The following is a 21,525-nucleotide window of genomic DNA, read 5'->3' as shown; positions in this document are numbered from 1 at the left end:
AAGCAAAGTCAGGTGCTCTGTTCTTGTCAGCAAGTGTGCAAACGTCAGAGCAGTGCCACCAGTCCAAGTCAGGGACCTGCGGTGGGTGGGGAGGCAGGTGAGGCAGAGCCTCCCCACTGGAGTCCTTTGAAAAGCGCTGCTGTGGTGCGAGGCGGCCAAGCACCCACAACCCACTCGCAGAGCATGTTCACTCCATGGAGGAGGGGTGTGTGTGTGTGCGAGCGCGTCAGGGACACACTGCACATAGGTTGTGGGTGCTTGGGCTCCTCACACAGCGGTGGTGCTTTTTGAAGGACTCCAGAGGGGAGGCTGTGCCTCACCTGCCTCACCTCACATAGTGGTGGTGCTTTTTGAAGGACTCCAGAGGGGAGGCTCTGCCTCACCTGCCTCACCTCACATAGTGGTGGTGCTTTTTGAAGGACTCCAGTGGGGAGGCTCTGCCTCACCTGCTTCCCCACCCTCTGCGTGTCCCTGGTCCAATGGTAGTACACATACCACCAGTTGAGAAACTATGGACAAGATCAGCCATTTTCAACCACTGTGCCATGACACACTGGTGTGCCGTGCATGGCCTGCAGGTATACCCCGAGGGAAGGTCATTTATTAGTAGGACCTCTGGTGGATGTGAGCCCCCCACCAACAGCATGGTGTGCATTGTCAACTGTCAAAAAACCAATGGTGTACCTTGACCATTTTAGGGCCTTGTCAGTGCGCCATGAGATGAAAAAGTTTGTAGACTACTAGACTAGATGGCCAAGCTTCTATCCAACTCTGGCATTCTATGATTCTGTAAGGAAAGTTCTACAATAAGGTTTCCAACAAGAAAAATCTGATCGTGTTTCCCCAGAATTAAATACCACTGAGTTCTATGTGGTTACTAATAGGTGTGCACAAGGCTGCAGCCCTAGTCACGGTAAACTAGATATATTTCAGCATAAGAACATAAGAGGAGCCTCATTGGATCAGGCCACAGGCCCATCTAGCCCAGCTTCCTACATCTCACTGTGGTCCACCAGATGCCTCAGGGATCACACAAGACAACAAGAGACCTGCATCCTGTGCTCTCTCTTGCATCTGGCATTCTGAGGTGGCCTACTTCTAAAACCAGGAGGTTGCACATACCCATCACAGCTTGTAACCTGTGATGGACTTTTCCTCCAGAAATCTGTCCAATCCCCTTGTAAAGGCATCTAGGCCAGACACCATCACATCCTGTGGCAAAGAGTTCCACAGACTAATTACATGCTGGATAAAGAAATATTTTCTTTTTCTGTCCTAACTCTCCCGACACTCAATTTTAGTGGATGTCTGCTGGATCTGGTGTTGTGTGAGAGGGCAAAGAGCATCTCTCTATCCACTCAACCCATCCCCTGCATAATTTTGTACGTCTCAATCATGTCCCCTCTAAGGCGCCTTTTTTCTAAAGAGCACCAAACACTGCCTTTCCCCACAAAGGAAACGCTATAGCTTTCCTCATAAGAGAGGTGCCCCAGCCCAGTAATCATTTTGGTCACTCTCTTCGGCACCTTTCCTACTTCCACTATGTCCTTTTTGAGATGTGATGACCAGAACTGGACGCAATACTCTAGGTGTGGCCTCACCATCGATTTGTACAATGGCATTATAATATTGGCTGTTTTATTCTCAATCCCTTTTATAATGATCCCTAGTATATAATTGGCCTTCTTTGCCACCGTTGCACACTGATTCTGCATTATGCATGGTTGGCAACCTTCAGTCTCGAAAGACTATTAAGAAATATGCAATAAGAAATATGCTTCTCACACCTATAGTGCCGTTTTACCCATGCTAAAGATCGCTTTATACTACAAACACAGTGAAATGGGTGAGCAAGAGTATCTCCTCATTAGGAGCAGTGAAAAAGGTAAATGAGTGATCTCACCTTTCCTCCAGACAACCTTTCGGCCCACCCCTACCCTGCTGTGATCGAGTTAGGTGCTGCACTGACAGACAATCCAGGGTGACAGCAGTATGCAGGAACCCCAACAAGGAAATTACATACCTGGCTCCAAATCTTCCACATCCGGGACACTTCAGAGCACCACCAGCATGATTCTTGAACTACAGCTTACCCTGACCCCCACCCCACCTATTCCATGACCAGATCTTTGACTGCTCCTGCATAGTAGCCTGATGCAGAAGATGGGGAGAGGCGAAGAATGAGGGGTCATGGCTTCCATGCAGGTGCAGTCAAAGGCAACACCAGACATAGTCTTTGTAGATTGCTCACAGACATAAGAGTGTGCTAGAGGGGAGTTATTTTGTCTGCCAACCAGATTTCTTGTGTGCTGCTTATCTGGCTGTTTCTTAGTCCGACTGAGCTCAATGAGATTGCCTTTGAAACATGCATATAGGATTGGGCTGCCTGTACTGCATTCACTGGTAAATGCAGTGGTAAATGCATTCACTCTTGGAAGAGAAGTCAGTTCTCTATTGTAGGCCATGCTAGCTTTTTGATCTGAAAGTATTGTTCACTCTTACCACTTGATGGTGCTTGAAAGCAGCTGGCATTTCCACCTGCTGGAAGGCATAACCTGTTTGAGTTTCACAACATCAAATTCTACCCACTTTCTTGAGGCTTGTCTTTTGAATAAACTCCTGAACATCAAGACTAAAAATCAATGCATTACAAATCTTTTTCTAGGTTTTGTTGCAGATGGTACCTCTGGATTGCATGTAGGCTCACCTGTTGTTTTCATATCAGATATTTCTGCCTTGTGAGAAGTTATTGTTACCACTTTTGAGGGAAGGGGAGAGTCTCCTATATCTTTAACAAATGCACAACAAGTGAAGTGCTCTCCCTTTATTGCATTTTCCATGCTGGGTTCACTTGTTAAGCTTACATCTGTCATACACCTGTTAAACTTTTGATGTTATTGATATTTTAAATGGTTATAACCCACTTTGAATTCTTGTTTCACAAATGAAAAGTGGTGAATATAAAGAATAAATGAAAAGAAGAAATAAAGGCACACAAGCCCTTCAGACTACTTCAGAAGGGAAAACTATTACTGTATAGTTTACATGTCAGAAAAGTGTGCTTGGAATTTACTGGGATTTGTGTTTATATCATCACAACAGTAAATCTGCCCTCTCTGCAGAGTAATGTCCAAATCACTTCAGATTTGAAGGGACTGCATATTCCACATGCAACAAGGTCACTGAATTTCAGCAGCATCCTAAAGTTAATGCATTTTGTGGACTCTCCCAGCCAATGCTTACAGGTTGAATATAAAAGACTCCCTGAAGCACAAGGATTCCAAGTGATCATAAACCTGGTTTGCAGCCATGTGCTGGTCCAGATATTGGTGTTAGGGATATAAGAACATAAGAAGAGCCCTGCTGAAGCTCAGACCAAAGGTCCATCAATTCCAGCATCCTGCCAGTTGCGTAGCTGAGGGGGGATCACCAGGATGCTGTGACCCACGGTGGTACTTCCTTGTGCCGCCCCCATTGTGGCAATCCAGTCACCGTGGTCCTGCCCTCCCTCGCTCACAGCTGAGCCACTTGGAGCAAGGAAGAAGCAACTAGCTTCACTCTGAGTGGCACATGACTGCACCGACAAAAACTAAAGGAGCGGGCAGGAGAACCTGCCCACCTCACAGCTATTCTCAGCTCTTTGGAAGAAGTGGCTTGCCTTGCTTTGAACAGTGTGCAACTGCTCCAGAAATGGCTACAGCTACAGCCATTCTCAGTGCAGTGGCACACTGCTTGAAGCAAAGCTGGCCACTTCTTCCAAAGCAGGCAGCCTCACCCCACCCCATTACTTGTGGAAGTAATTATGGTAATTACATGATGATGTCACCGCAATGACGTCCAGGTTGGAGGGGGCAGCAGGTTGGCTAGCATGTCACAGGGAGGCACACTGGTCAGCAATGTTGCTGTATTTGCTTCCTGCAGTAGCCAACCAGATGCCTCCAAGAAGTCCAGAAACAGAGTTTTGAAGATGATTCCCAACCTCTGTTCCCCATACTTGCTCTCCAGCACATGGCACGTAGTTGCATACTGCCTCTGAACCAGGATATTCCATTTAGCCCTCATGGCTAATAGCCACTGATCGACCCATCTCCTCCATGAATCTGTCTAATCCCCTTTGGCCATCACCACATCCTGTAGCAGTGAATTCTGACGTGCACAGTGAGAATGACAGAAGGAGTATTTTACTACGAGGGTCGCCCAGAAAGTATATTGCAGTGTGTGTGTGTGTGTGTGTGTGCGCGCGCACGCACTGAATCTAGTTCCATCAATTTCATTGGCTAACCAAGTTTTATGAACTATCCACTTTCTCCAAAACATGCATGTTGCTAAAAATGTCTATAATATTTTTACCAATAATCTTGCTAAGCAATCAATCAATGTCAAACACTTTAGCCTCCATCATAGGGAAAGAACTTCAGAATGTTCTGATCATTTGGCTGCCCTTTTCAGAACTTCAAGCCTACAATTTGTTTTTAGAGGTAGGACTACCAGAACTACACCCAGTTTTCCACAAGGAACACAGTGACTCCAGACCACTGCTGGTGAAGCATGGTGCACCTCTAAGTTATCTACACATCTGAACCCCTTATATTTAGCTTATTTTGCTGTGCCTTTACAAAGCATAATCAAAAGTGCCAGCATGACACACATCCTCAGGCAAATGCTATCCTGTGTTGTCAACAACAACTTCCTGAGCCAAAGCACCCTCTTATAGGAGCAGATACCAAGCAGCAGTGGCGTCACTAGGGTTCACGTCAACCGGTGCGGGATGCCAGCGCATCACCCCCCCATGCAGTGGGCGGGGCAACACCCCAGGTGGTGGGCGTGGTGATGTATCATCACTCCGCCCCCAGATTTTTTGGTTGTACCTTTTGATAGAACAAAGCTGGTTCTACCCAGTGCCCAGTTCAATTTAAGAAATTCTGTTTAAACCAGATCACTGTCAGGATCCACCTGGCTTTGCAAGTCTCAAAAAAGTTCACCTTATCAGCTGAAGCCTCTGTTTTGATACTTTTTAGGGGAGGGGAGACGGCCTTCTGGAGCACTTGTTCAGCACCAGGTGCATAGGATCAGGACCATTCTGGTACCCTTGTACTCTCCTTCACCTGATCTTCCACACCAACCAAGGCACGTTTGCTTACTCATGAGTAAACATGACTATGATACTTAGTTTCGCTTTCCATAGAGCTCAATACTGCTTGGAGGGAGGGACTTCCTTCTCAGGTGTTTTTGGGGGCTGCATTCATTGGATCAGGACCATTGTGGTGGATTCCTCTCAGCCTGTCCTTTCCGACGGACTAAGGCACGTTTTCTTACTCGCGAGTAAATGTGCAATACGGCTCACTTTCACTTTCCATAGGAATCCATGCATTTTTTGTTCTCCAGTTTTTTGGCCATAACTTTTGATAGAAAAGAGATATTTCACTCTGATTTTTTGCATTGCATTCTGCTGGAAATTCCACATCCAACAGTATACAATATGATGGGGTTACTCCTAACCACTGCAATTTTAGCCTGTCACCCCCCAGTGCGCGTCACCCCCCTAGTGTGCGTCACCCGGTGTGGCCTGCACCCCCTAGTGACGCCACTGCCAAGTAGTCTTGGGAAGGGCAGCCATCCAGTTATGTGAATCTTGGCCAAAATTAACTTTAATAAGAAATTCAGATGTGCTTACATTAGTTTTCTGGTTAGTAAGCTGCACAGCCCTGCCATTTCAAAGTTTCTTTTTCACTGAGGAGGGCTTACAATTTTTTGCTTGACAAAATGAAAGCTGAGATTCCAAGCACTTAAAAATCCAACCAAATTCCTTTGTGGACTGCACTTTCCAGTACATGTGGGAAACCTCATCCTATTACTCATGTAAACAGAACAAAAATGCAAAGCATCATTTTAGCAATCAATTGTATTTGTGTGGAATGTTACCTCTGAAGCATGTTGAGAAGAGGCCAGAGTAGAAAAAAACAAATCTGTTAGCCTGCAGCATAATTCATTTCTCTGAATATTTATCAATTTCTTTATGATTTATTATGGAGTTGAAAAAAATTACAGCTTTTGCCTCCAATGATTCATTCAGCTGTGCATGATTAAAAAGCTATCACCCCTTGAAAGACACATTCAGCTCCACTTATTTTGATGCAGCTCAATTTTGTACCAGCAGAGACAAGCTGAGCTGTGGAGTTGTTCTTCTTGATCAAATATCCTATTTCAGCTTGTCAGCATTAAGCAGAAATGCCTGTATTTGATTAAAAATAAATCTGCTCGCTTGTTTTTTCTGCTGATACAGTGAGTTGAGTAACACTTAGGCTGCCAGATATGAAAAACAGAGTTCTGCCTTAAGTTCTTATGTTATCTCTGCATGTGTGTGAGACTTGGCAAGTTCTTGGGAAATCTGACGATTTCTCCTACATCAGCTAAGAAAAGCATCCCAAAGATTTTCACCAAGGGAGAGGTTGCTTCAACTCATTAGATCTCAGGGCCATCCAAAGAGACTGATGGGATTTGATCCAGAATGAACAGAAGCCATTTTCCTTGGTATATATAAATAACAAATGGACTTTGTCACAGGATGTTGCAAGAGCTGCTGACATAGATGACATTAATAATAATAAAAGCTACATTTTTTTAAAAAGGAAGACACATTTTTCTAGTGGATGGTTAATGAGCAAGAAGCAGAAAGGAGAAGTAAGCTAGTAGTTACTATAATGGAGAGAAGTGAGCAGTGGGATCTCCTAAAAATGTACTAGATCCAGTGCCGTTCATTATAATGAATAAGTATTTGCAAAATGCTCAAAGAGCTTCGTGTGTATTAATTTGACATAATCAAACCCTATTAAGTCTCCACATTGAAATGGGGGATAGTGAAGTCAGAGTATGCTTAAGACCACCTAGTGCAGTGTTTCTCAGCATTTGTCCCCCACTGTACCACTTCAACATGGTTTACCTATTGGAAGTTTTGGATTGGGAGGCCAGACGAAATGCAACAAACACTGGAAAGAGGCTCAGGATGGATAGAACAGCTTTCTCGAGCATGTAAAAAGCACATTCTGGAGCTCTGCCTGCCAGGCTGAACCTCCCACTGCTGCTTCTCGCGTTGCATTGCTGGTCTTGCTGCCAGGCAGTAGGGGTCTGGGGGGTCCTACCTGTACCACCAGACACCACCTCAAGTACCACTGAGGAACACTGACCTAGTGAGTTCCGCAGTTCAATTCATGCCTCTGCCAGGAAGTTCTGATTCACAGCTCAGTCTCTTACTGTGCTACACCAAGTTATCTGGGGTGAATAGCAAAATATCCAAGTTTATAACAGCAAGATTATTTAGGACAATAAAAACTGAAGTGAACTGCAAAGAGCTCCAATAGAATTTCTTCAAACCAAGTAGAATGGGCCCAGTTGCGTGTCTGCCAGTGGCCGCCCTGGGGCAAAAGCCCCAGGCGCCAGCCACTGGGACCTCTGTGGCTCCTGACAGGGGCGGAAACTGTGCTTCCGGTTTGCCGGAAGCACAGTTTATAGTGCCGGGGAACCTCACAGAGGTTTCTCCGGTGTGGGCTGCGGTCACACAAGACTTCGTGAGCCTCTGGTGAGTAGGGGGCGCGGATTTCTGCCCACGGGGGGGGCGGCAATAGCCTGCGGGGGGTGCCATTGCGGAGCTTTGCCCCAGGCAAATGGGCTACAAGATGGCAAATTTACTTCAGTGCAACTCCATTGTAAAGTGATGCATGCTTAAAAAAGGTCTTGGCTAACCAGGAAATTCAACAGGTGGCTTAGGGACATTAGTGTACAGTGCTGGCAAAAGAGGCTATAAAAGCATTTGGGACATTTCAGTTTAGAAACATACATGTGCACACAGACACACTACAGAGGATTAGTATGTATTGTTTGGAGAAAGTGGATACAGAAAAATATTCCCCCTCTCTCAAATTTTCTTTGAGGCTCATACACAAAAATCTCATGGGTCAAACCCTGAAATTGACAGTAGATGCTTCACACAATGCACAGCTTATGCAATTCACTTCCACAAGATGTGCTGATGGACTTAAAAGGACTAGGATAGCCAAGGACTTAAAATGGCATTAGACAAAGTCATGGTGGACAGATCAATTGCTGTTGACCATGACAGCTGGTTATTAACCACAGAACCAAGAAGTAAAACTTAATGTCTGGAGATGATACCTATCCCAGTTCCAGCACCAGGTTTGCTGGAGGCCATAGGACAAAGTCCTGCACTGGGCACTATCTCCATGGCATTTTGGGCTCCTGTGCACTCCAAGCTTACCAGTGGGGGTTCCAGCTGCCAGTAGCTCCTCAAGGGAAGGGGACTTTTGTCCCCCACAGTGGGGCTACTTGATTCTGCAGCAGCCTTGGGCTGCTATAGAATCAAGAGCCTCTGTGTTGGTCTATGCAGCCCAACACAGATCTCAGGATCTGGTGAAGCTGAGCTTCACAGATCCTGCCTCCCTCCCATCCTGCTCTCTTCCCCAGCATGCCTCCTCCCCGCCTCCCCCTGGAACGACTCCTCTCTGCCTTCCCCCACGCCTCCCCATCTACCTCTCCACCGCCCGGTGGTTCAGGAGACGGTGGAGGGGTGGAGCAGCTATGTTAGCTCCAGCACTCAGCTGGCGCTAAGGGCGCACTGTTTAGGATTGGGCCCTCAGTCAGTCTCTGGTGGAGAAGTCCTTAGCAGGTGCGTGAGCCCGTTAATGCCCAATGTCACTCCAGCAACTAAATGAAGAGGACAAACTGGGTAAAGCTATGCTGTATTGCCCTGTACATTACTACTGTGTTATCTTGCTGATTGGTCACTTTGAGAGATTGAATTCTGAGCTTGATGGTACCAAGGCGTGAGCCACTCTTCTTCCATCATAAAGATGAGAAGCAAAAGGATTTTCTTAGATAGGTGGTCATATATTCAAACCGGTAGACCCAGGAGAACATCCACTTATTCTATTCTCATAACACTTCACCACTAGGAGGGTTCTCTGAACACTGCACTTCAAAGCTTCATTTTATTCAGATGTGAATCTATGCAAACAGAATATACTCTTGCAGTCACACAGTATTCTTGCAGAATGCTGTCTTTAAACAGATTAGTCCTGACCAAAATAGAATAGATCCCAAAACAGAATATTGCCATTTACACTAGCTCTCATATCATGTACTCAAATGTGTCTACTTTTCCCATAATTCATGCAGGGGCAGAGGGGAGGAGAGGAATAAAACCTGGACTTTATTCTGAAGTGGCGATTCTGGGAATTGTAGAATGTTTAAGAGACAGGGAAGTCTCTTCTAAGAAACTGATCTCAGCAACTGGGAAGTATTCATTGATTGTTATCATTAACAGTATATACTACTTTTCAACAAAAAATTCATAAAGTGGTTTACAGAGAAAATCAAATAATGGCTATCTAAGCTAAGAAGCTTTTTGTCGCTTGTTACCAACCCAACCAGCAAGAAATGCACAAGAAATCATTTTAATCAAAGTAAGCAGTAAGTTTATTGGAACTCCCAGTAGAGGTGAACCACTAAGTTTTGGAATAAAAAAATACTGAAAAAGTACTACAGCTTGAATGAATATAAAACATTAGCAGAAAGAAAACATTTAAATGGTAAAAAAATTAACCTTTAAGTTTGAAAACACTTGAATAGGTTCTTTAAGTCCTCCCAACATGTGCTAACATCTGCTAAATTGGCAAAGCACAGAGCTCTTACAAAATGAAAACCGCTACTTGTTATGTGAACTGCATTCAACTGCCCAACCCGAAAAAAGGTGGTACAGTTTGTCTTGAAATATACAGACCTTGCAGTACATGACAAAAGCTTTTATTACCAATCTCTGCCCTGTGAAGCTGTAGGTGAGCAGAAATACATCCGTTAGTAAGATGACGCCACTATAAAAATGAAATGCACACAGCAAGACTTGGACTTGTTTAACAAGCTAGGTTTACAGTATTATTCTACCTGTCCTTGTCAGCTTCCCTTCCCACCCACCTCCCTCAACTATCTAATTTCTGTAAGCTAATCCATTTCTAACTTCCAAATACACTGTACATACATTTAGCAAAGAGCATACCTAAAATTTCTTGCAGCAGTATGGTCAGTACACAGTTTCAGAAGATTATACAGAAGCCTTAATTTTTCAGAGGACAGCAACCATTACCAAGGACAATACTGTGGAAAGCTGAATTTACCTTCAGCCGCCTTTGGTGCTCACTCCAGAATAAACAAAACAATGCATGTTCAACATATGGGAATCTTGGTGTGCTATGTAAGATTGCTTGAGGAATAGGGGTCCTGATTACGCTAACTTGGTCATCCCTAACTATTACACACTGCCCTGTATAAAGATTTGCAAGAGAATATTACTATGTAAACTTAAAAAAAAAATCTTGATACCAACAACTTAGCATCTTTATTTTTTTTCCTGATCTAACAGTTGGTCACAGAAGTCAAGTATAATAAAGGCTGCTGCCAGTTTTGTACATGTGTCTGACTCATACATCCTTCAAGTACATGCAAGGCTCAATAAGTTTCAAAGAGCAGCTGCTCAGAATCCTTTAAGACACAGAAGAGATTGGGTTATGGGGTGAGCCCATCTGGGTAAGAACTTTATCCAGCCACTGAAGGGGACCATGCAAGTGTATCTCAATCCAGCACGGTGTGCTCGTGACGTCTTGCCGGTGATATTCTGCTCCCCAACCCTACAAGCAGAGAAGCACAATACATTATTGATATTGGTCTTGCCACAGGCATACCTGCATCCTGAACATGCAACATGTATTAGTAACTAGGTCCAGTTCAGTGTACATTTTCTTAAGTTTAACCTCTACAAACTGAGCAAAATGGCATTTTTTTAAAAGCAGTACTCGTATTTAGAAGGGAAAGAGTACCTGTCTCTATTCATCCCAGCACAGCATCTTTGCTAGGGACTGTTTGCTGGCATATCTTCCACATCTTAGATCCTGAGCCCTCTTAGGACAGGGAATCATTTATTTACAATGCAACCTGCTTTACACATTTTGATGTGAGTGCAGTAAATTCAGTGGTGCAGTCTCAACTTGTACCAAGTGTTTCCACTCAATACACATGAACATCCACTTAGTATTCCATGTCTCTCCATCCCCAACTATGAAGGAGTGTAGAGGTGGCGCCAGAAAGTCAGCCAAACTCAAAACTGTTCTCTTTTTGAAAGAGACCTTCATTCACATGCAGTTCCCCAGTCTGGTCCTAGAGCTAGAGTTTTCACTTTATGGGATTGTGAAGTATAATCTCCCTTCACCCTTTCAAAATTTGCACTATGCCTTTCATATTGGTATTTTTAAGATCAAGCATTCCTCAGCTTCATATCTAATAGAACATATCTAAACTGTTCAAGAGCACTTGCTGATGGGCCAAACACACACAAATGACAGACATACAGGCCAAAATTCACTAACAGTTGTCTTGTTGCCAAAACTGCTGAAACAGAGATAATCCTTGAAGAGGTTCATATTCTTAATTGTAATATTGATGTTACATAATTCAAATGTATCTTGAAATAATTATACTGCATCAGCTAGAAACATTAAATTATTATACACAAGAATGGAGCTGGATAAAGAGCAATCTCACACCCTCAGCAATTCCTTGAACAGACTTTTACAGGTGGTATCTTCTCTGAAAATATGCAGTCTATCAATGGGAGGGGACCCCAACAAAATACAAAGATACAAAATCTTTGGGACAACAGGGAGCAAGTACTCCATCTATAGGTCAGCTAGTTCCTAAAACTGAAGCTCCTGACTAACGACAACCCCGGCACAGTTTCTTTATCAGAAGCTCTGGAAAGTCAGATATATCCCTAATAATGCTGGACCATAGAAAGGAAAACAAGTAGAAGTTTCTATTGTGAAATCAAAGTCTAAACCAGCATTTCTGAAAGTGTGTGCCTGGGAGCCCTGGGGTTCCCCAAGACCCCTTCAAGGGCTCTACAGGCATACCATAAGTGGCTACCGTCTGCTCAGTGCTGCACCACTCCACATACGTGCTGGTGCTCTGGGGCTCCCACAGATGACATACATGTACTGGCAGGGTTCTATGAAAATTTGTTGAGGGTGTAAAAGTCTCCAGAGACCAACATTTTGGCAGGTTTGAGAACTGCTGGTCTAAACCATGGAATTCAACATATACATTGCCTTCATCCACTGCCTGGTGCATAAGCAGACTCATCACCAGCCCTGCCCTAAAGCACTTTCTTTTCCATACTGTATTACATTCCTTCAGATCACCAAAGAACCATTATGCCACCTGCGTGCCAAGTTCAAATGGCAAGAGCAGTCTGCCATTCTTGGTGCCAGGCCCATAACTTCCATCTGGTGTAACCCACCAAACACTAAAAGACATATTTGGATAGGTTCTTAGTGGTCATGATTCAACTTCAGGAAATTAATTTGGTTTTTCTGTCAAGCAGTTCCTTCTTAGCCAGAGTTGGGCAATTTTTTAAAAAAACAGTTAACTGCTTTGAGCCCTACTGACAAAGACTAGAAATGAAATACTATCCACTTAAACCACCAATTTATTGTTTCATATAGCTCATAAGAGCTGTCTCTTGCACACTCACCAAGCCTTGCTTACCTTTACAAAGCTCATGCGAATAGTGCACATTTTAGTGAGTTCGTACACCGTTTCAAAGCCATGGTTCACTGACTGAGCCAGAAGTTGAGCAAACTCTTGATTGTTGAAGATTTTCAAACTGCAGCCACTTGGAATTTTGCAGACCGTGGTTGGGTGGAAGCCGTGATGATAATTGCAGTTCCGACTTTGCACAAAAATACTACTGTCACTAAGGCACTCAGCATACACTTCCCCACCAACATAATACAGGTGAACTCCTAAAAAAAAACCACACACACACACACACATAAAAAAATTGACTTTCTAAAGAAACAGAGCATTTAGGGCAAGTGAAAATGTGCAAAGCAGCAACATAGTATGACTTAAGAGAATTGTGCTTCTGATGTAACAAGCATGAGGAGCTGCATTTTTCTTTGCCATGATGCACAAACTCTATTCACCTGAACCATCCAAGTTACAGCAAGGAGGATTAGCAAAATTCTCCTTTTAGACACGTTGCATTGGCAATGCAAGTCAATCATACATATTCTGTTGCTTCAGACATCTGCACAAGCTCTTCGATTTGCAGGCGTTCCCTAGTTAACTCAGCAGTCACTTCTTGGGATGCAGGTGTTTCTGTACAGATATAAGCACCCAAGGGAACAGAACCACATCTTCTCAACTTTCATTAACCCAAGTATCTTTTACAGTTGGGAAAGATCAAAGAGAGCATGTACAGAGCACGCGCATTCCTTGTTTTACCTATGCTATTTTCTAGGATCTTAAAATCTTCTGAGATTTATTGTAAGTTCAGTTGAGCTTATTTGCAAAACTAACGCACCACATTCCTTCTCAGACCCAAACACAATGAAGCCATGTGCAAATGTCTTCCAGTAGCCTTACTTGAAGTATATTGTGCAAGGAAAACCATTTCTATGGGCCCTATGACATAGCAATCCGGGGCATTAGCTCCTAATTGATCTAGACTGGAAATCAGGGATTCATTTCTTTAGTAACTGCCTATTTTCTCTGTTTTGTACCACAAAGTGAAATTTAGTTTAGAGAACGTGGTTGTGACCCAGGAATCAGCACCACTAGCTCCATATGCTTGGTAAGGCTCATCCTCATTACCATAACCAGCAAGAGAAAGGAAGTGGACTGTTTGGAAAGAGAAGTCCTGCTAGGCACATCCACAAGCCTGTCTGTAAAGCAACATGCATGTGCAGGACGGTTTGGAGAACACCATCACTTTCCATATTTTAATTTAATATTTAGGAGAGGCTATAACTTGCACTATTTCCATAAGAGACCCAGCCCCTGTTAACTGAACAGAGAGGCAATTTTTAAAAATGGCATTCTTCCTGTATTTCATGGGGGAGAGCAACTGTCCCTATTCACCCCGACCTGATGACTTTCCCAGTGGCTGCTGGCAGTTCTTCTGCCTTGCTTTTAGATTGCAAATCCTCTTTCTGAGCATGCAAAGCACTTTATGAAACTTATGAGGGGATTGTCAGGACAGCGCAAGACACATATATATCATCATCCCCATATTGCATCTACGAGGGTCGCCCAGAAAGTAATGCACCACATTTTTTTTCTTCAACAATTATTTATTGAACACAATGAAACTTACACACAAGAAAGAATGATGTTTCTTCTACACTCCCTATTTTTCCACGTAATCTCCATCCAGTTCTATGGCCTTCCTCCAGCGAGACACAAGGGCATGTATGCCCTGTCGGTACTACTCCTTGTTCTGGTCACAAAGCCATTTCTGCACTGTGCGAATCACCTCTTCGTCATCCTCAAAATGTCTTCCGCGAATGGCATCCTTTAATGGCCCAAACAAGTGGAAGTCTGAGGGAGCTAGGTCAGGGCTGTAGGGTGGATGGGGTAACACAGTCCAACCCTGTTTAGTGATGTGTTCCGAAGTCCTCTAACTTGTGTGAGGCCAAGCGTTATCATGTTGAATCAAACATTCACCTGGGTTGTTATGGCGCCGAAGTCGCTGGAAGCGCTTCTTGAGTTTGGTTAATGTCTTCACAGAAGCTTCAGAATTAATGGTGCTGCCTCTTGGCATCACATCAATGAGTATGACGCCCTCACAGTCCCAAAACACAGTGATCATGACTTTACCGGCGGAAGCAGTTGCTTTGAATTTTTTCTTCTGTGGAGATTGAGGATGACGCCATTCCATCGACTGTCGTTTTGTTTTGGGCTCAAAATGGTGAACCCAGGTTTCATCATCTGTCACAATCCTGGACAAGAACGCTTCCCCCTCATCTTCAAAACATTTCAGCAACTCAGAAGAAATGTTTTTTCTGAGAGATTTGTGGTCCACCGTAAGACAGCGCGGAACCCATTGTGCACACACTTTTGAGTAATCAAGAGCATGGATGATTGCATCCACACTTTCTTTCCTGATTGACAGCTTCAGTGCCAACTGCCTAGTCGTTATGCATCGGTCCTCGCGAATGAGCACATCAGCAAGCTGCGTCTTGTCAGGTGTGACAGCCGTGGATGGCCGCCCCAAACGCTGCAAATCTTGGAGCTCTGCCAAACCGCCTTCTAATGGCCTCACCCTCTGTGCCCAGCGACGAACCGTACTTCTGCCGACTGCAGATTCTCCATAAACTGTACACAAACGTTTGTGAATGTTCCCAACAGTTTCTTTCTCCGCAGTGAGAAATTCAATGACGACACACTGCTTGTAACGTACATCACTTACAGGCGCCATTTTGAAACACTGCTGCAGCTATGCTATCTGTCTGAAGAAACCAAAAATTTGTGTGCGCACTCCTGAAAATTCAAATAATGTATATCTAAAGTTTCGCATTCGTACCATTACTGTAGGCTGAGAAAAAAAATGTGGTGCATTACTTTCTGAGCAACCCTCGTAGTAAACCTCGTAGTAAACCTGATGGGGAGTGAGTTAATAGCAGAGGTGAGATTCAAAGTTCTGGTTCATAGGTCAATTCGTGGCTGCTACACTATACCAGCTCCAAATTCAAATCATATCGAAAGCCAGATCGTAACCCTTAAGATGAAGAGGAGCTGGTACAGCATCATGTTTACATTTTTGGCAATTCAGGAGAAGCCTCCTTGTCTTTCAAGATTTAAGTACTTTTAATCTCAAAATAAATTGAACAGTATTTTCCAGTTCTGGATTGGGAAGACATAAAATCCCAAATTTTCCTCCCCAATGAAGATTTCCTTGCTATTTTGCAAGCTATATTCATACTCATGTAGTTACAACAGATATTTCAGTTGTGCAGTGACAAGTCCAGTTTCATAGCCCAACGGATTCTTTTCATGAAAACGACATTGAGCCCACGTTCAGCCCTTTTCTCATAGCTGTATATGCTTTGCTTTCAAAAGGGAAAAGTGGTATATGCACCAGCTGCTTCTCAATGAAGTCCATGCGGCAATCAACCCAGCTTGCACTCCCCCTCGCTCCCTGCCCTTCGAATCTGAAGCAAGCTAGCAGTACCTTTGCCAATATGCCGCCTGGTGTTCTCAATGGTGGAATTCCGGTTAACATTAGAGAGCAGCCCAAGGCAAAACCTGTTTTTGTTGTTTGAAGGATCAGTGAAACCATCCACCAACACACTTGTGGAAGAGGCATGAAATGCCTCTCCAACACGATTGTTGAGCTCATAGTAGACAATAGAGCACCAATGTTTTGGCTCTTCATAAGCAACTGCCTGAACATCTGCAAAGGAGGAAAAACAGAAATCAGTGACACTGGAATTAATGAGTTCCTGAGCTTTAAAGTTTTTTCAGCATGATTTTTTTTCCCTCAGCATGTAGGTTTTGGCTTAAGATCACTGAAGAAGAAAAAAAAAAAACTAGCTATGCAGCTGCTAATTAGAAGTCTTTCTCCCACAATGCCCTTTCATACAGTATGTTTGACCCACCCTGGCTCCTTGCACAAATTAAGCCTCCAAACAGATAGAGAACAGAAAAGACAAGCAATGCGCAGATCCTTCAATGGATCTGTTTCAGTGCCTTGCAAGAAGGTTCACAAAAAGGAGGGCTGCAATGTTCAGCCATCAGTTGGGTGAATCCATTTTTCCAACACCACCACACACAGAATTTAAGCAGAATCACCTCCAAGAGCAAGCGAGTTGTAACAGGCATCATCTAGAACACAGAAGTATGCAATTCCCCCTTTAGAACTACTGTTTCACTCCTATGAGGACTATAACTCAAATTCATGAGTAAACACCACACGTATGCCTGCTTATCCAACATTGTGTTCAATGGGTTTTACTCTCCAATTCATGAGAAAAAACTGTTGCCTACATTTTTTTTTAATTGGGTGACAGCCCTAGTAAAAATGTTTATGATTGCTAACTTTCAAAACTATGTTTGGGCAGATCAACCAAGTCCCTTAAAGCATATTAACCTGAAAGAAGAGGACCAAGTCTCACCTCATGTACAAAGATGACTTCCTTACCTCATCACAATTCTGCTTGTCAACAGACAAGAAGTGGCAATGCAGAGACGACCTAGGTGTGCTATCATAAACTTATTATGTGATTATTGGACAGCATAATGCATGCAATGCACTAGAATGGTTTCTTCCAAGAGTTAGGATTAAAGTGACAACAGTCCCTAGTTGTCATGGGAAATGGGATTAAACCACAGTTCCACACAAAGTCCCAGAGCCCCAGGCTTGCAAGCTCTCCCTTGTGCCAGTTCCATATGCTGGCTCATTTTCAAACTCTGGTTACAGCAGGCCAGGATTTGTTGGGTTCAGATGTTATGGTGAATCTTGGCTCATTTCAATTGGAAACAGAAACTTTTCTTCCTGTGTGAAGCAGAAGTGGGGGAATGTCAAACACCAAAAGAGGCTCTTCCCTCTGTTTTTTTCCCCCCAGAAGTCCTTAGTTTTAAAGCCTACCTTAGTTTTTGGAAATTGTGCCTAAACAGATCAAAGAAAAGTTTTGGATTTATCTGATTTCTAGCCCACTTTATCCCATGAGCTCAGAGCAGCTTAGAGTGAGAGAGTTTTCCTTTTATAAACATTAATTTTAATTAAATGAAGTCATTTAAAGCATAAAAGGCATGCAAGACCCAATTGATCTAGGATAGAGCAGTCCTAGCCACTGGTGACCAAGCCACAAATAAGAGTTTTGGCCACAGAAATCCAATTACAGAAGGTTCGATAGCAGACCATATCAAGTCAAGATAAAATGCTTCTCTAGGTCTCGTTCGCAAATTATCAGAGATGTGCCAAGAAGTGCTGATGCAAAAACAAGCGGGCGGCATTTTTTAATCCTTTCAAGTCATTGTAAGGCAGCCTTTAAATGATTAGTGAATGCTCTCTTCACACCAAGATGCCAGGAACTATTAAAGCCACACAGCTTTGCCCTAGTTCTCAAACTCAGGAAGAAACCTTGCCAGCTGGCCATTCCTGCCGAATGAAATCATATCTCTCTCACACAGATTTCATACTAACTTCCTCACATTTGCCTTAAGAGCAGGTGCGCTGTGTCTCTCCATTCCCAGCGTGAGCCAACAATAGGAGTTACCCAACTTCACTGACAGGATGCAGCTTGTTAAGTCAAATCTCTTAAGACTAACAAATCTTCACAAAGAACAGGCCTCTCCACGGCTACTGCTACAGCACAGAGCCTACAGTTACTGCAAGTGCCCTTTCTCAACAAGAACCACAGCAGACCTTTCAGAAGGGCCATTAAACAAAGGATGTGGCTGGATGCAACAGGTAGAGGTGCAGGGCAGAGAAATGAGCTCACAGAATTAAGGGAAGCAGGTGTGGGTAAACAATGTGAATGCAAGGAAATAAAGGCAGCTTTGCTCTCCATAAAAAAGGGGTGGGAGGGAAGGGAGCATTATGGCCAGAAAAAAATTAGCTACTCAAAAGAGTTACCCAATCCAGATGAAGCTTCTTTAAAAGGTCACCTTAAAAGCTGCAGCACCACCAGTATTCAGGCTGTGACAGTTTTACCCAACTGAAACTTCCTTTACCAGCTCGGCGCATTCTATTCTCTACCTCCTGTCAAAATACCTAAACCCAGGTCATATGACCATAGAAAGCTGCCGCATACAGAGTCAGACCACTTCAGCATTGTCTGCATTGACTGGCAGCATCTCTCTAGGGTGTTGTGCAAGAGTCTCTCCTTAGCCCTTCATGAAGATGTAGCCAGGGATTGATCTCAGGACCTCCGTACATGCAAATCATGTGCCCTACCACCAAACTGCAGTCCCATTCCTAGATCCAGGGAGGGGGTGGGGGCTACCATTACAGGCACAGGAATGGGTAAAGCTGCAGGTGCTGCCATTTCTGCTAGCAACACAGCTTGTAAAAATTGGCAAGCTTACATTAGGGTGCTTCCAGGAGAAACTGTTCTGATCATGATTCAGCTAACATGGGAGACCACACAGCATTGTGCTGGGTGGGGACGGAATAGGGACAATCGGAATAGGAGCCAATTCCAATCTAACCCAATGGAAAGCACCCTGTTTATAGGTAGACATTTCTTCCTCCCCACCCCACACAGTCTGTTGCTATTACAAGAAGAATCCTAAGAGAGTTATCTCCTTTTGGTCACTGGGGAACTCCTATGTAATGCAAGAATTCCAGGACAAAGAGAGACTATTTACAGAAATACTATTCGCAAAAGTCTGCAGAGAACAGCAAAAACACTGATAAATGTGCTTTCTGCTTTCGTCAACTGCAAGGACTGCATACAGTGGTCAGCAAAACCACCAGAAGATTGTGTTTATCAACTGCAAACTTGCTTTAAGGGAGAATAACAGGTTAGCATCCCTAAGAGTTGGTTCTTATTTTTCAAATACTTTAGGTTGTACATTAGGTTCAGCGGTGGCCAAGTTATCCAGGTGGCTTCATATCTCATCTTACTGGCATGACAAGCACTTTGCAGTTGTTAGAGCCATCTTCCTGGCTCTGAAACTGTGAGGAAGGAGAGGCAGGGCATTCTCTAAATCGGGGGGGGGGGTGTCTCCAAACCCCAGCCTGGGGACCAGATGCAGCCCACAGAGTGCCTCTATCCGGCCCGCGGCCTGCCTCTGATCCCCTGAGAGCCTCTGGCCTAGCTGACCAACACATCCAGAGTTGTGCTTGTAGGGTGGGGGAATGGAGGTCCATTTAAGTGTGTGTGCTTTATTTCTTGGGCTGTGTTGGTGCTTGGAGAAATCCTGGACATTTGAGCCCATTCATTCCAGTCATTCATCTAAGTTCCATCTCTAATGTATTTATTTAAATTTTATATTTAATTTCTTTTCCGGCCCTCAACACCATGCCAGATATTTGATGCAGCCCTTCAGCCAAAAAGTTTAGAGACCCCTGCATAACAGCATCTAACAGGGTGCGACTTTGGCCAGCATGCTTTCCCCCCCAGAACTCATGGCTTAATAGGTCAAAAGAACACATGCATATTATCTACTTCCCATTGCTCCAGAACAAAAGTGTAGTAGTACTAAGCCTTTCACACAACACTATTCATAATTTGGTCATTACTGTGCTTAAAAAAAAAAACCAATGAAGTGATACCATATACATATGAAAAGAGTTGCATAATCCTGAAACAAATATGAAAAATTCACCTCCTCTGTTTACTTCTGGGGGAATTGGAGGTGCCATCATGCTGGTGTCCATTGGCTGTGAGCCATCCTGTGTCATCTGATCTTCCGGAGGCAGGTAAGCAGGAGGGGGAGTATCAGCTAAAGTGTAAGACACAAAGATAATTTCATCAATTGCTTTGTCAGCTGACATCAAGTGCTAACAAGTGTGGTTACAATGTCTACCCATTCATGATACCCAAGGAAGCCATCAATTCCCCTGCTTTCAATTCTTCAGCTTGGTCATTAATGAGCCTCCCTCAGTTTTCAAACAAGGTCACAAAGAAATCGCTACTGTTTGATGGAGAGAAAAATTTTTGTGCAATTTCCTAAACTAAGCTTGCAAGATTTTGGTGCAAGTGAAAAAGTACACTCATGAAAACATCTGCTTGGGGGGGGGGGAGGAGACTTTGCCTGTATAATACATTTTTACAGCATCAAGTAAGTGCCTACATCACAGTCCTATAAGGCAAGTTTTAATATTCTTGTACTTTTAGAAATTACTCGTTCTATTCTTCATTCTATTTCTGCCTCCTCCAAAAACCACATTTCAACAGTCATGGTTCTAGGTAATGATGCAGATAGGGCACTAACATTAGCTTACAGGAATGGGAAAATCCAGCGTGGCTTAACTACAGTCACTGCGCCCCTCCCGTTCATAGTAAAAATTATGAACATCCTCATTACTCTGATGTTTCAGCTGGTTCAGGACTTGGTGGTCCATTCCCTAAAGTGGGGTTGGCCAAGGAAACACTACCCCAATATTCCAGCACATACCTTGGTTTTCTATCAGTCTTATTGTACACTGCTGATTTCAATTGAGCACTTGGCATCTTGGTCACAATTGACAAGACACCTTGGAGCAAGCTTACCTGGTATCTGAAAAGGACTTCCTGGATCAGAGCTGGCAGGCGAGTGAGGATAGGTGCCACTGCTACTTCCAGGGGAGTTTGGATAGCTGCTGTTGGGAGAATGAGGGAATGGGTGACTGTTGGATTGCTGGAAAGAGTCTGGGAAAGTCGCATTGTGTGGCATGTGGGGCTCATTTTGTCCCAAGTTGCGAAACTGAGCCAGAAGACTGTGTTGAGGGTTGTATTCACTGTGTCTTGGAACAAGCACTGGAGGAAGAACTAGAAAAAAAAACAGGAAGATTTAATTTTCAAGGCTGCATTTGAAGAACAAAAGACAAGCTGCCCTGTATTCAGAAGCAAACATTATATATGCACTGTGAGAGGAGGTATGCATTCTAGGACCAAGCAGGTCTAAGCAAGAACTCCTCCTTGTATCCAATTACTGCATAAATGCATGGTGGACACATTTGACTGCCAGGGT

General features: G+C 43.8%; 1 protein-coding gene across 3 annotated transcripts in view; it reads right to left on the bottom strand.

Annotated features, from left to right (window-relative positions):
* Positions 1-9,517: 9,517 nt before the first annotated feature.
* The window catches only part of SMAD1 (SMAD family member 1), a 44,298-nt gene continuing 32,290 nt past the window's right edge, over positions 9,518-21,525 (bottom strand). For all 3 annotated transcript variants that reach the window (XM_066631677.1, XM_066631678.1, XM_066631680.1), the window contains exons 3-7: positions 21,066-21,323; positions 20,179-20,295; positions 16,076-16,297; positions 12,607-12,863; positions 9,518-10,694 (exon numbers count right to left, since the gene is read on the bottom strand). In XM_066631677.1, the coding sequence (XP_066487774.1) occupies positions 10,551-10,694; positions 12,607-12,863; positions 16,076-16,297; positions 20,179-20,295; positions 21,066-21,323 (998 nt within the window). In that variant the 3' untranslated portion in view covers positions 9,518-10,550. The remainder of the gene's footprint in view (positions 10,695-12,606; positions 12,864-16,075; positions 16,298-20,178; positions 20,296-21,065; positions 21,324-21,525) is intronic.

Source organism: Tiliqua scincoides, chromosome 6, assembly GCF_035046505.1.
Source record: "Tiliqua scincoides isolate rTilSci1 chromosome 6, rTilSci1.hap2, whole genome shotgun sequence".
Classification (NCBI taxonomy): domain Eukaryota; kingdom Metazoa; phylum Chordata; class Lepidosauria; order Squamata; family Scincidae; genus Tiliqua; species Tiliqua scincoides.
The sequence above is the reverse complement of the archived record's forward strand: the minus strand, read 5'-3'. Positions and strand labels throughout refer to the sequence as shown.